This window comes from Bombus fervidus, chromosome 3, assembly GCF_041682495.2.
Source record: "Bombus fervidus isolate BK054 chromosome 3, iyBomFerv1, whole genome shotgun sequence".
Taxonomy (NCBI): domain Eukaryota; kingdom Metazoa; phylum Arthropoda; class Insecta; order Hymenoptera; family Apidae; genus Bombus; species Bombus fervidus.
Genome location: NC_091519.1, coordinates 13,539,694 through 13,553,669, shown reverse-complemented (window position 1 = coordinate 13,553,669; position 13,976 = coordinate 13,539,694). Strand labels below are relative to the sequence as shown.

Below are 13,976 nucleotides of genomic sequence, written 5' to 3'. Positions count from 1 at the left end.
GTTTCATCCTCGTCCTCGCGTGTCAACTATCGCTCGGTGATAGAGAAGCACGTTTTCTAGACAGGAAGAAGAAATATCCCTGTGCGCTCGAGCAGAAACGACACACGCTCCCGCGCATAACTATTAGGACGTTTATCGATTTTACGTAGGATGCGATAGTTTGTTCGAATCATCGATCAAGTGATCGATCGATCAGGGTTTTGCATTCGAGGTGGCGAGGGATAATCTGTAAAAATTATTCGCGAGAGAAACGCGATGAATATGAATAAGGAATCCCTTAACCTCGGTGAAGAAGTTCACGCGCGTTTATTACACGCGAGGCTCAGAGGTGTTTGTTCAAAAGCTTAATGAAACCTCGAATTATCATAGAAACTTGAATAGTACGAATGTATTACCAAGGTTGATTAAAGCGACGATCGCGAAATGGACATAACACAGTGGATATAAGCGAGCAGAAGTTCAACGTCGTTATACGCAGAGATAAGATTTCTACCTTTCTACGAATATAGGATTTTTCATTTATCTCGAGATTCCATGTTCTTTATAATAAATTCCAGATATACATAAGTCAAGCCACGGGGGATAATAAATATTGTTAAAGGCTTCGGCCAACGCTTAAACGTTTTTGAAGTTAATCTCGTTTCCTGTAAGCGTCCTAATATCTTACGAATGGGACTGTATCTGTGCGACTCTTCCGCTCGAGGAAATAAATCCATCGAACGCGTGCGCGCGCGCACGAGCCGCTAACTCCTGGAATTCCCGGAAGGCGAGTTAAGCGTTCGTGGAAAAGTAGCGGAGAACGTACGAACGTCCGATAATTTCTAGGCACGGAATACTTCCACGCGTCCAACGACACGCTGTTCGCGAACGCGTTCCTGGACAGAGACGCGTTGGGTCCACCGCCTAGAGGTCCCGGACCGCAAGTTGCCGTTCAAGTTCAGTGCATCGTGTGGGACGAGATCACCGGAATGCAGTACGCACCGATCGACACGCTGCACGTCGACGTCTTGGATCAGGACGACAATCCACCGATGGCGCAGGGCAACCACTCGATCGACGTGATTCTTCCAGAATTTACCGCGGTGAGTGACGCGATCCTGTCGAGCTGTTTATTAGGCGTACGAATGGATTGTCCTCCACTTTTGAGTACCACCGGAGTTTCATTCGCGAACGACGAAGAAAGGTCCTCGAAGTAATCTCCATCGTCGTCGATGATATTTCGCCAGTTTTCTTGCGAATACCATCGCGATATAAACTTGGCGTTTGGCCCTGTAGTCGGTGCAAATGTTCGTTTTCAAATTTCTGAGGACCTCCGTTTAGATCGCTGGTGCCAATTCCTGTACGTTTGCCGGTAAGACTCGCTTCGTTACAGATCACGCGAACCATTTGGATGGCACCAGTCAACGTTTCTCTCGGATCAAACGCAAACAGCTTACAGTGTCGAATATGCTGTTCACTGTGAGTCGTCGCGTGCGTTGATCGACGTACTGCGAGGCTTTCCGTCAATGCTACAAAATTAGGAAACAGCGGTGGAATATTTCCATTCGATTATGCGAGGATCCGCACAATCCGACCGGATAGTCGGGAAAAATTCATTCCTACATTCGCGTTACTCGCTCCTCCGAACGTTTCGAGCTCCTGCATCTGCGCTACGCGTCTGCTTGTTGCGCTAAACACACATATATCTACATACATTGTACACGCACTACGAAGACAGAAGGCAAATCTCGTTAGCGAACGGACGACGGATCGTTTAAAAAGTCGTCGACTTAATCAGTGGCGCATTGTTGCAGCGATCACGAGGCATTGTTTCCAGCGTGAAAAGACACGGAAACGACGAACGCGACAACGGAACCGTCTCGAAGAATCGTCGGGAAGGAAAACCCCTTCGGGGTCTGATCTTGATTAAGCCCGAATCTCTTTTCTACTTTCGCCGCCTATCCTCCCGCGTTTCCCGCTTCTCCTAACGTCCCTTCGTGTCGCTCCCGCGCCCGAATAGGCGAAATTTTTCTCGCTATTCGCGTAAAAACCTTGTCATCCGTGTCGTGTCGATAGGGCGACAAACTGGTGGACGACAACAAGCTGATACTGAAGGACGCGGACGCGCAAAGTAGTAATCGCTACACCGTCCGTATGCTCGGAGACGCTCACGACGCCTTCAACGTCTCCTATAACACTTTGCCGATCGAAGTTCCCAGAGGGATCCCGTACACCGCCATATTCACCAGTGAGTCGATATTTACGAACGAGTCCTACGTATTTCCCTACAGTTCGATCGTCCTCGTTTCTTTCTCGATAAGGATCTGTCTGCGTCGGATAAATTTCTGTTTCCTCCGTTACAGGAATATCCGCAAAAACCACTCTTCTGCCAAAGTCACCGTATCGCGTGATCCTGCAAGTGAAGGACGAGTCTCTGATCCCAGGATACGGTGAAAACACGGTGAGTCTCAGTCTATCGCAGATAGCTGGCGCGAACCAGAGAAACGCGTGTCTTCTTTAAGAGCCGCGAGACGAAGAAGAAAATTCAGGAAAACTGGAATAGCAGCGAGCGAGGATTCGGGAATTTTTGTCCCGGATGATTAGACTGCGGATTTTTGTGCGTTCGTGCGAAATTTTTGCGCTAATACTCGGGCGACGGGTTTCAAAATTTCAGTTAAAATCGTACTTATATTATCCGATTAATCAATTTCTCAAATTTTGTTAACGTAAGAATTTACATAAAGTTAGACGAGTAAAAGAATTATAGAAGAACAAAACTTAGATAAACGTACAATTTTAAATTAAATTTGAAGCTGGTCTAAATTGAAATTTTACCGAGCCTGGTAAAGATAGCGTTAAAGTTGTGCGAAATGATAGATACAAAACTATAAACAGTATCGAAATCAAAGTACTTTTTCATAACACTTATCGGAAGAAATAAATCTTTACGATTGCATTCGTTTCCTTGTTTATATTAATAGAAGTATGAAATTGGAGTTAAATGTTCGCGCTCTAGAGACGATCATCCGCGTCGATGAAGATGCTGTTAACAGGAATCTCGATAGAAATACGCGCGGTCTTGTTTCCAACCTAGTTCGAACTTTTCTTTCGCAATTTCGATGATGCAAATTCCACGTCCGATGTTCAGCCGAGAATTCGTATCTCGAAACGAGTTCCCGATAACAAATAGGAGGGCAGCGATCAAACAACATCTTCCTGGTCGCAGCTGGCACGGATCCATTGGTGTAATCGCGACTCGTTAAACAATTAGATGGCAAAGGCTGCGAAAGTGTCGGCTGGGTGCGGTTTCGAGAAGCCGATTAAAGGAAAATTAATGGGGATCGTTCCGCGTCGAGAAATTGCACAGCGGCGGACGCGTGGGCGGAAGCTGCCTATTATCTCCGAGCGGAACTTCCGATTTCAACGTTTTAACCGAGCCCCGCGTAAACGCCCACTAAAAACTAGTCGTAAAATTCAGCGAATCGGCCGGGATTTCGTTTTCACCGCTTTCTTTTTCCGCGGATTGACAATTTTTCATTCGGCGTCGCGTTACCTTGTCAAAGTCAGCTCATGGCCACGTCTGTTTCACGCTCGATTGGCTAAACGAATTTGTAATCGAAAACAGTCGACGATGAATATTTTTCTCTACTTTTGCTAGCATTCCTGAATACCAGTCATTTCTTTTTTTTCTTTTTTATCTTTCTACGTGAGAAGAGGAAAATTCATCGGACCAAGGTTACAGTAAAATCGTATCAGGGACGAATTAACGTTCTGACAAACTCAATAAATCGATGCAATCAAATATGATAATATATAATAGATCTTTACTTCATCCGTCACTTTATTCGAATACGCATTCACTGCAACCATGACTGCGTATCTATTGGGTTGGCAACTAAATGAGTGCGGATTTTGTCAGTATCACCTAATGACAAAATCCGCACTCATTTAGTTGCCAACCCAATAATATATATATGCAGTTTCCGAATGAATATGATGTTTCTATATACGTTACATAGTTACGCTATAATTTATAATTACAATATACGCGTTAAACAAGTGCCGATAATTTCCTCGGGGATCGAAAGATTTCCGATTCGGTATCGGTTCGATGTCGATCGAAGAAGAATCGATATCGACGATTCATACCGAATACAAGTATCCTTCGCGTGACAGGGAATTCTTGCGACACGACTCCGCTCCGCTCCGCCACGTATTGAGAATTGCAGAAATTGGAGAAATTCATGCAAAGAGGAACTACGAGGAGTATTTTTAAGTGCAGGAACCGTCGTTCGAGACGCTTCTTACCGAAGCAAGCGTCACGCGCCGTTTCAGATTTGCGCATGGAATTTTTGAATATCAAAATTTTCAATCCATTTTTAGTTCGTGGAATATTAATCCTTTGCACTCGGCAATCTTTCCGCTATAGGGAAGTATCAACTCCAAGCTCTCCAAAGAAAAAGTCGATATTTTCTACAACTAACGTAAATAATATCAATACGTAATGCTTTAAATTAATTTATTTTTCATTGATTTTGGAACTTAATCATCAATTTTACGTTAATTCTTCGTTTCGCGTAACACGATTTCGCACGATATGGCAACCTAACTTCCGCGTCATAACGAGAGATATCTAAAAGCTCGATGTCTCATATCGAGTACTTTGGTACCTGTTAAGGTTATTGGATATATGTGAACGTGTGGATAAATTGTAAGGTAGAAAATATATATATTTTGAATATTAAAGTGTAAGAACAAAGTTTGGAATACAATATGAGCTGGTCCAGACCCACATGCTAGCAGTGTTACCCTATGACCGAAAAATCCTGAAGCCAACGTTGCATGTATACCGTTTATGGTTTGCCAGTCTTTTGTCTATAAAACTAAAGACCAGATGTAGAGTTTTCTTAGAAGTGGCGACCACTTCAACAGTACCGAATTGATTGAATATTATCAATACGTAATATCGGTATTGATTCAATCACTAGCTATGTGACACTGTCTAAGATGTTGGGCGGACTACCCACTAAAAACTCCTTCTCATTCCATATTCCGTGATGAAAGGTCACTCTCAGTCTCGAAATACTGCATAGGCAAATACTTCTAGGATCCTGGATTCCAATTTGCATAGCCACCCACGCGCAGCTTTGTAAATTTGATAGAAGAGGTAACGAATTTCCAAGTGAGCCAGAAGAATTTGAAGTGACCAAGAGAACAAGGCTTGCTTCTGATAGCTGAACATTTTTTACTTTTATTATCTCGTTTCGTTTAATTTCAACTTCGTTCGAAACGTTTCTAGGAAAATGAAAATTTTGGACAAAAATAAGTAAATATTCAATTTCTTATTTCCCTTCGAATTATCCTGAATTCTCCGCTCGAGGTTATTCCAAGCTCGACGTATCTACACGTTCGAAGTACATCGCATAAAGATGTGTCGTTATTATTGCAAAATCGTCGATGACCTTGGAAACTTAAAAGAATAAAAACTAAAGGAAGAAAAAAATAACTAACGAGGGAAAAAGACACGAACTGCAATATGCCTCGTTCTAAATTAAACAACTTTTACCTCCATACACTTTTTTTGTATCTGTAAAAGTAACAAAGATACCAAAGCGAACAAGATAAACGAAACACCCTGTACATAACTACATATACCTATGTATATCATAACTTAAACTTCTCCTAACGCATATATCTCTGTAAAAAAAACCACAATACTATATCGCACGTTTTACGTTTGTTGCCGATAGCTGAACCTTACACTGACTTTCTACGGACCGGAACATCGAACGACCACGACGACCGTGTCGCCGATATCATCCGGGAAACAGCAATCCTTCACGTATCCCTCGATCGTGAAAGTCGCACGGCTCGCGCCTCGTTACACCCGAGTCGCGAGACCAACCAGCGAACCGCACACCTCGATAACTTTTAACGTTCACGGGTCGAGCGCGTTCGCCATCACTCACAAGGGCGGTATAGTCTACGTCGCCGACGAGGATCTGCTGAGAACGGAGCCAGCTAATTTGGTGTAAGTGGTCACAGCACGCAGGAACCTTGCTGACCCGTGATCGATCTGCACGATCGTGCGTAAAACATTTCGACGATTCGATCTATGGATCGATGTTTCAGGCTTAAAGTGAAATGGAACGCGAAAGATCGTCCGATCTCCTCCAAGACCGTAAAGATCAACTTATCGGCCGTGTCAATGTCGAAGTTAGACACGTGTAACCATAGCAAGATCGGCCGGTTGCATTCGTGCGCCAATGCGGAAACGCCAGAGGACTGCGAATCCAGTTGCGGAGTTGCCAGTGGATTTTACAGGTGATGATTTCGTGTACATCGTGTAGGAATTTAATATACCGCAACATACGTAATATTTCGTAATATTTGGCTGTTTGGCAACGACGGTGGGAAAATTAAAAAAATGTCGGGATTTGCTTCTATCGAATAAAAGATCTGCGTTATATTTCCATCTTCATCATGCGAAACGGTATACGTTAGAATTCCGCCAGTTTTGCGTCACAGGGCAAAGTTACTGTTTATGATAGCTATCAATCTTAGCCTTAGAGTCGCGATAACGCTGGCTCGTCTTATTTCCTAACGCTATTTTCGGATTATACTATTAAACTAGGATTATACTATTTTCGCGCGTGGTGCATTGATTATCTCGTTTAATAAGAATCGATTATTTCGCGATTATCTCGCGATGAGTCAGCCGCCTTATAACGTCACTGAAACGAATCGCGAGGATATCTTTGTAAATTACAGAAAGCCTCTGCTTTAAAATTTACATCTTTTTAGTTTTGCCACTGTCGACTCCAAGCGGAATTTAATATTTCCATAACAAATATATATGAACTTTCTTCTAAAACTATGTAACACCGCCTCTCATAGATTCTACCCTCAACTCCCAACGTAACTCGCCTTCTCACATTCTTCCATTCACACTCATGCTCTCTTCATACCTGTCATTACCAATCGCGCAATCTGTCGTTGAGTTTCTCTCTTCGTAAATTCATTACCATAACTGCAGACCGGTTACACGTCCAAGACATTCAACGAACAACAATTCTAACAGTCCCTTTCCTCTCTCTCTCTCTCTCTTTCTCTTCCTGTCTTTCTCTCTGGCTGCTTCCCCTTAACTCGTCGTACGATCTTGCAATCGATCGGATTTTCAGCAAGGGCAACTTTTCCGCCCAATGCGTATGGAGATGGAACAAACGTCCGAACCAGGGTTCCATAATGTCCGAGTACTATCCAACTTGTTCCCCGGATTTGTCTCACTGCCCCGATAACCAGTGCGACGAGCTCGAACGGTTGGATCCTCGCATTTGTCCCCAGGATTGCACCGTTGAATGTGAGCTTCGTTCTTTTACCTTTTGCATTCTTCCTCTTCCATCTCGCTAACGTTTCCATCGGCGATAATCAATTTTAACGTTCCAGCGGACGTCCACTTCGCTCACATGAACAAGAACGGAATCGGCATCAAGAGCGGCTTGGGAACTTGCGCGTGCAACGATGTGCTGCAATGCACGTGCAACGTGGATCATTTCCGCACGCAAAACGACAATCCTGGCAGAGGCAACAAGGAGGGAAAGGATGGAGAGGAGGGTAAAGATGGAAAAGGCGGGAAATCGCGAGACATAGAGGAGGAGATTGTGGTGACCGGCGCCCGAAAAGGTTCCACGATCATTCACTGAACCCTCGTTGCTTCGCGCATTAACCCCGCTGCGCTCTTTAGAGATCGTTCTACACCCGATCCTCTTGTTTTATCCTAAATTTCTCGAGTTCCAGACAAATACGAAAGAACATCGACAACGTGTCGATGTGCGTGATTCCGGCGTTTTTAAGTATCGTAGAACTTCGTTTATCCGGATCAATCGGGGTTGAAAATGTTTCCGATAATAGAGGCTCGCTCGCTACACCTATCAGCTGCTGTTATTCAATTTCTAACTCGAGATAGTAGAGGCTGACGTTCGGATAACCGAGCCTGAACAACAATTTCCTCACAGATCGTGTCCAATTATGTATCAGCTCGAATAGAGCACACGGACGCGTACGACTTCGGAAGTCACGTTCGTATAAGAGAAAGTACGCTCGAGCGTAGGTCGAATAACGAAGGCTCGGTCATAGAGTTCGCATAACCGACGGTAAAAAACAGCTGGTTCGTATAAACGGGGTTCGGATAAACAAAATTTTGTCGTGTATTTTATGGTATCCTTTTGGAATAGTAGAAATATTTTTGCTTGTTAAACGAAGAGTAAGATTAAGAGATTAAACTTGTAAGATCGCAACAGGATTAAACTTTCTTTTTTTTTTTTTTTTTTACGTAGCATCTCAAGGACCTTGTGGACCTATCTGCATGATAAGCGTAATAGGAGTCAGTTTCGTCATTCTGATAGCGATCATTGGTTCTTTCGTCACTTCGAGATACAGGTAGGTCACTGGTAAATTAATTATATCGTTTTGTTTGGTCGGCACAATGACACTGGCGATGAAAGAAGTCGAAACGCGTGAAACATGACCAAAGGCTAAGCGTTCGTATTAACGCGATGTTTGCGTAAACGAGAACGAAACACGAGTTCTCACGACAGCTGGGGAATTACAGCTGGCCAAATTCTAGATAACTCTCGAACGAGCGCTTTGTGCTCGAGTCACGTCGATCGTTCGATCCACCATCGAACAACGGGTTTTCGAAAGAAAGGGGATTCCTCTCCGAATCCGATTCTTCGGTATTTCGATAACGACGTTTAATCGGTAGAACGACGACCGCGCATATCGAGCTGCTCCGAATCAAATGTTTCTTTTGTCACGCGCATCGGCCCTCGATTGCCCGAGGTATCGACGCTATCCTACGATAAAAACTTGTTATCACCGACAGTGGCAAACAGGAGGAAATTTGAAATGCGTATTTGCATACAACCAGGCTGCCGATATTTATGCAAATTTATATTTTTATGAATACGACTAAAAGAGTAGGACCCAGGCAGAGATTTATTCTACTCAGTAAATACTGTCACAGGTATTACCCTTTGAATATTTTATATATTTTCATATTAAGTGCAGTTTTTCATCCTCGGATTTCACATTTCTGAATGATCTTTAACATATCGGTAATAACAATCACCTATATCATTACGTCTATTCGTAATTTAATTGCTCTTGTCAATTGCAGCTTTTTTCTCTAAAGTGGTGACGTTTTTTATACGGCTTTTTTTTTACTTTAAACTTCCCTTTGTCCTGCACTCTATTTCAAGACGAGATATACAGCCAATATATCACACGAAAGCGAGCTTAAAAGTTTGCCTGCACACGAAATTGAAGAAACTTCGTCGTCGTATCCGCGTGGATGTTGGCGCGCGTCTATCTCGTAAAAGTTTGACAGTGGATATTCCGACTGACGTTCGTCGATGAGTACGACTGGGCGACGTAGATATTTCTTGCGAAATGATCGTCGACTTGCCGCGTCTATCCCGATTTTAAAAGTCGTCACGGCACGGCAATATGATCGATGCGAGGATCTTACCTTTCAGACTGGCTGCGAAGCAAGCTCGACGAAACGGAAAACGAAGAGTCGACGATGACTCGAACGTAGTTGGCATATTATCCTCGGACTACATTGACAGAGGCGACGGTTTGCTTATCGGCTTGGACACCTTCACCGCAGCCAATCGTCACCTTCTCCTTCCGAAAACGTGTCCGGTAAGCAGCGACTCTTTGCCTCGAATCATCCATTTTCGTTACTCCTACGCTAAGCTCAGGATTCATCCGACCGACGAATATAATTCTTTGCCTCTCACCGCGTTACAGTTTTGTACGTGATCGTTTGTATCTATCCTTTGGTATAATTTCGGGTATTTCGCGTACGCTAACTCTAGAACTACCACAGAACGACAGTCGAAGCGACGTAATTTTTCATTTTTCATAGATTTGCAACGATGCATTATTACGGATTTCAATGACGAATTAAAGCTTGTAAATCTTATCGCGTTACAAACTCTGTCCTATTATTCGCGCTTTAATTTCCTTGATACAAAATTTCATACTTTAGTAGTGGTGGACAGTTCTACTGCTAAATTAAATAAAATATTTCGCTCTATCGTACTTCGTTTTCTTTTGAACCACGTGCACCGTTACCGTACGTGTATCGTACGTTTCACGGTACGTTGCAACAAAGATACGAGAACGGAAATGGTTAACTGACACTTTGATGGACTTTGTTTCTTCCTCTTTCGCGCATCGCTCATTGCCAGCGGTAAAATCGTCGTAAAGCATGAAACGAGAAAAACGGTGCAACGGAAACGTCGGAGAAGACGTTGAATCGTTTTCGTTGAACTATTTCTCCAGCCGGATCCTAAATGGGAATTCCCACGGGCGCGATTGACCATCGAACAAGTGCTCGGCGAAGGAGAATTCGGCCGCGTGTTGCGCGCCAAAGCGATCGACATCGGTGGAATTCCAGGAGCCACCACTGTTGCGGTGAAAACGTTGAAGGAGAACGCGTGCGCATCCGAATTGGCCGACTTGCTGTCCGAGTATCAACTGTTGAAAGAAGCTCAACATCCGAACGTGATTAGGTTGCTGGGTGCGTGCACCACTCCCGGAGCGCCGGTCTACCTCATCATCGAATTCGCGGAGTTTGGCTCGTTGCGGTGAGTACGTAATCTTGCTTGCTGTTGCACGTCCACGGAGCGGAATGGAATTCCGCATAACGAGATTCGCCCAGAATCGCCGGACGATAACCGCTTCGCGAGAAAACCTTCGTCGCGTCACGTTAATTGAATTCTTCTTGCATCTCGCATTTTCATGGAACGCGGAACGAGGGACGGGCTCGTTTAAACGCGAAGAGACAAACGGCGACGAACAGGCGGCGACGCGGCGTTACGGCCGTGTCGACGCGCGACTCGCTTCTTCCAGTCTCCATATTATTACATTATATATTTCTCTTTATGCGGTTTCTTTTAAATTTCTATCCTTGTACGCGTCTAATTTTTTATCTTATATAGCAGGTCTTTGTCCTATCGACGATATTAACCAGCGCAAAATCGCTTCAAGTAACGTCGAAGGTCTTCATAGTCGCTTCTCATCGTTAATATTAAACAGAAAGGAAACATTCAGGATAAGCATAGTTACGCATTATTATTTTTCAATTGTAATACTAAGAATTCGGCTTTTATATTTTTTGCATCTAATAATAAGATGCAAACAAATTTTTTACATTGCGTACAGAAGAGCGACGTTTCAACGTGTCTTCGGCAAAAGTTCCATCGTCCTTCTTTCATAGCTTTCAGACACGTCAGTTTGTTCTTCACTCTTTTTAAAAATTTCTCTTGAACATAATGTTGTCAGAAGACGTTTTCTCGTATATGGCGTTACTTGTGCATTTCCCAATTTTGCCACAGATAGTGGTCATCTCTAACGTTTATTTCTATTCCAGTTACGCTCAATTACAGCGAACAAAACGTATACATTATATGCTGATACGTCCAATATACTATACAAGATAACCATCGGCCATCTCTTCGATTCCCTTTTGGTTGAATAGCACGCAACTATCATTTAATCAAGGACATCAATTGCGTTTTTAGTACCGTTATAATCTTCAACTATAAGTGGCTCTCTAACTTCTTCGTTATTGATAGATTTAGCTCTGCGCAGTGTCCTTTGTAAAATAATTAATCTACTTTTCTTCGGCACGTACATATTCTAAATTCTGTTTAATTGTCATTTTTTACTACGAAGACCTTCAACGTAACAATTTTCCTTTCGCGCGGAGACGATATCCGTTTTGAGGAAAATTTTTTATAACGTTTCTTCGCAAAGGAAAATAAGCATATGTCTTAAAATTTCAAGCAAAACATCTATCGAAAATTAGTTGTACAACAAAAACAAAATTCACGTTGGTTGAAAGAGCGCCACGTTCTTACGATCAAGTTTACTCTCCTACAAATACGATAAAAAACGGAACAGATTTGGTTTTATTGCCGAATCGCTTCGTACATATGTACAGAACGAAATCGAATGTTGAACGTGATCGAATCGGTAATTTCAAGGAGCGTTCAGATCAATATAGTTGTCAATATTTAAAGTACTCGATATTATCGTACGCGAGAGAGCCTCTAGACTCTAGACGATCGATATATATTGTCAATACAGTATTGAAAACCTTAAATATTGGCAATAACACCGATCGTCTGAACGCTCCTTTCCCGTGCACACCCGTATGAAAATGTACATACGTGCTACTATACGAGACAAAGAATTGATTCGGTAAATGAACGATTCGTCCTAGTACGAATAAACCATTACTCGATAATAGTTATTACACGCTATAATGAATACGCTACTTTCCGGATTTGTTACGGAATCATTATCGATTCGGTAAAAGTCCCGCACAGTCTGAACAAGCTGTAACGCAGGATGCGGGAACTTTGCAGGAATTATTTGAGGCGTAGTCGACACTTGGAGTCGGAAATTAGAGCCGGTGGATGTTCGTCCTTGTCCAACGTAGTTTCCTGCGAAGCGGATGGAAGGTCCATGTACACGGTCACGCCACGCGACATCCTCTCCTTCGCTTGGCAGATCAGCAAAGGAATGGCCTATCTCGCCGACATTAAGGTAATCCCTTAATCCGCGGCGATAGCCCGTTTTCTCACCTCGTTGAAATTCAAATTAACTGTATCGCTTCGCCGTATTGTTCAGTTGGTTCACAGAGATCTTGCAGCCAGGAACGTGCTACTTGCGACCGAGAAGGTCTGCAAGATCTCGGATTTTGGCCTGACGAGGGACGTTTACGAAGACGATGCGTACTTGAAGCGCAGCAAAGGACGAGGTATGCGCAGAACTGGTAAAACGATTAAAGGGCGAAATGATTAGTTTAGGAGCAACGGAGGTATAGGGCAGACTCTTTATCGCTCACTGGCATGAGTTGCTGCATGGTCTTCTTTGTAGTTTAAAGTTGCTAAGGAATTTATTTGTGTGTATATGCACATATTGCTAACCTTTGTAGTAGATATATCTCAACGTGTTGCTGACAGTTACGTACTCTGGAATGTATATTATAAACATTTACTCGCTGCTCAAATGTGTCAAATACAATAATTCTGTTTTGTGAAATTATGATATTTTATGATAATAACGTACCACTTATATATAAACTTTCTTGTCTTCTCTTGTATGATCGTGTTGAGTCTATCAGAAATAATCAGATCCGCGTTCCTTTGTTTGATCATCTTTTCAATTCTCTATTATAAGTCACTCTCTTCACCAAAACACGCGTTACTTTTTCTCAAAAGCTTTCGAATCGACTAGAACCAACTAGACTCCTCTTGCGGCGGTTCGTTCTTCGTCTGCATAAATTCTAGCGCTCGTAGATGTTCTCGGGGTTTAGGAAGAAGATAATTTTAACGTGCATCATCCGCGATCAGCTAAATCTCCGTTTAATCCAACGTATATACTTTGATACGTGTTTTCCTAGTGCCGGTAAAATGGATGGCACCAGAATCCCTTGCGGATCACGTCTACACCAGCAAGTCTGACGTCTGGAGTTTCGGTGTTCTTCTTTGGGAGTTGGTCACATTGGGGGCGTCTCCTTATCCAGGAGTAGACGTGCATAATCTCTACAATTTACTGAAAGCCGGTTACCGTATGGAGAGACCAGTGAATTGCTCGCAACAATTGTGAGTAATCCGACTTTTCAAGAGTAGCCATCGCGAGTTATAACTCGAAAGTTATCGCGAGTACACGTACACCATTCGCAGATACAAGCTGATGATGTCGTGCTGGCATCAAGAACCTGCAATGAGGCCTCCCTTCAAAGAACTTACCAGTCATTGGGAAAAGATGTTAGAGGACAGCGTCGAATACTTGGATCTGAATCCGAGAACCGTTCACAATCAAGCCTATTTTGCTTCGCTTCACGCGTTGGACAGTCCATGCAGTACGTATCTCTCGTTTCGTTTCATCTCGTCTGGTTTCAGTATGACGAACGATTT

The 13,976-nt window shown here is 43.1% G+C and overlaps 1 protein-coding gene across 2 annotated transcripts in view; it reads left to right on the top strand.

Moving 5' to 3' along the window:
* The window catches only part of Ret (protein kinase receptor Ret oncogene), a 33,528-nt gene that overhangs the window by 17,644 nt on the left and 1,908 nt on the right, over window positions 1-13,976 (top strand). Inside the window, exons 5-18 of one of the 2 annotated variants that reach the window (XM_072000310.1) lie at window positions 826-1,082; window positions 2,056-2,227; window positions 2,343-2,440; window positions 5,730-6,010; window positions 6,112-6,303; window positions 7,161-7,339; window positions 7,426-7,662; window positions 8,316-8,418; window positions 9,516-9,684; window positions 10,330-10,634; window positions 12,420-12,600; window positions 12,685-12,814; window positions 13,460-13,661; window positions 13,743-13,921. In XM_072000310.1, the coding sequence (XP_071856411.1) occupies window positions 826-1,082; window positions 2,056-2,227; window positions 2,343-2,440; window positions 5,730-6,010; window positions 6,112-6,303; window positions 7,161-7,339; window positions 7,426-7,662; window positions 8,316-8,418; window positions 9,516-9,684; window positions 10,330-10,634; window positions 12,420-12,600; window positions 12,685-12,814; window positions 13,460-13,661; window positions 13,743-13,921 (2,685 nt within the window). Of the gene's footprint in view, window positions 1-265; window positions 1,083-2,055; window positions 2,228-2,342; window positions 2,441-5,729; window positions 6,011-6,111; window positions 6,304-7,160; window positions 7,340-7,425; window positions 7,663-8,315; window positions 8,419-9,515; window positions 9,685-10,329; window positions 10,635-12,419; window positions 12,601-12,684; window positions 12,815-13,459; window positions 13,662-13,742; window positions 13,922-13,976 lie in introns of those variants that run through there. The other variant, XM_072000309.1, reaches the window with a different exon arrangement.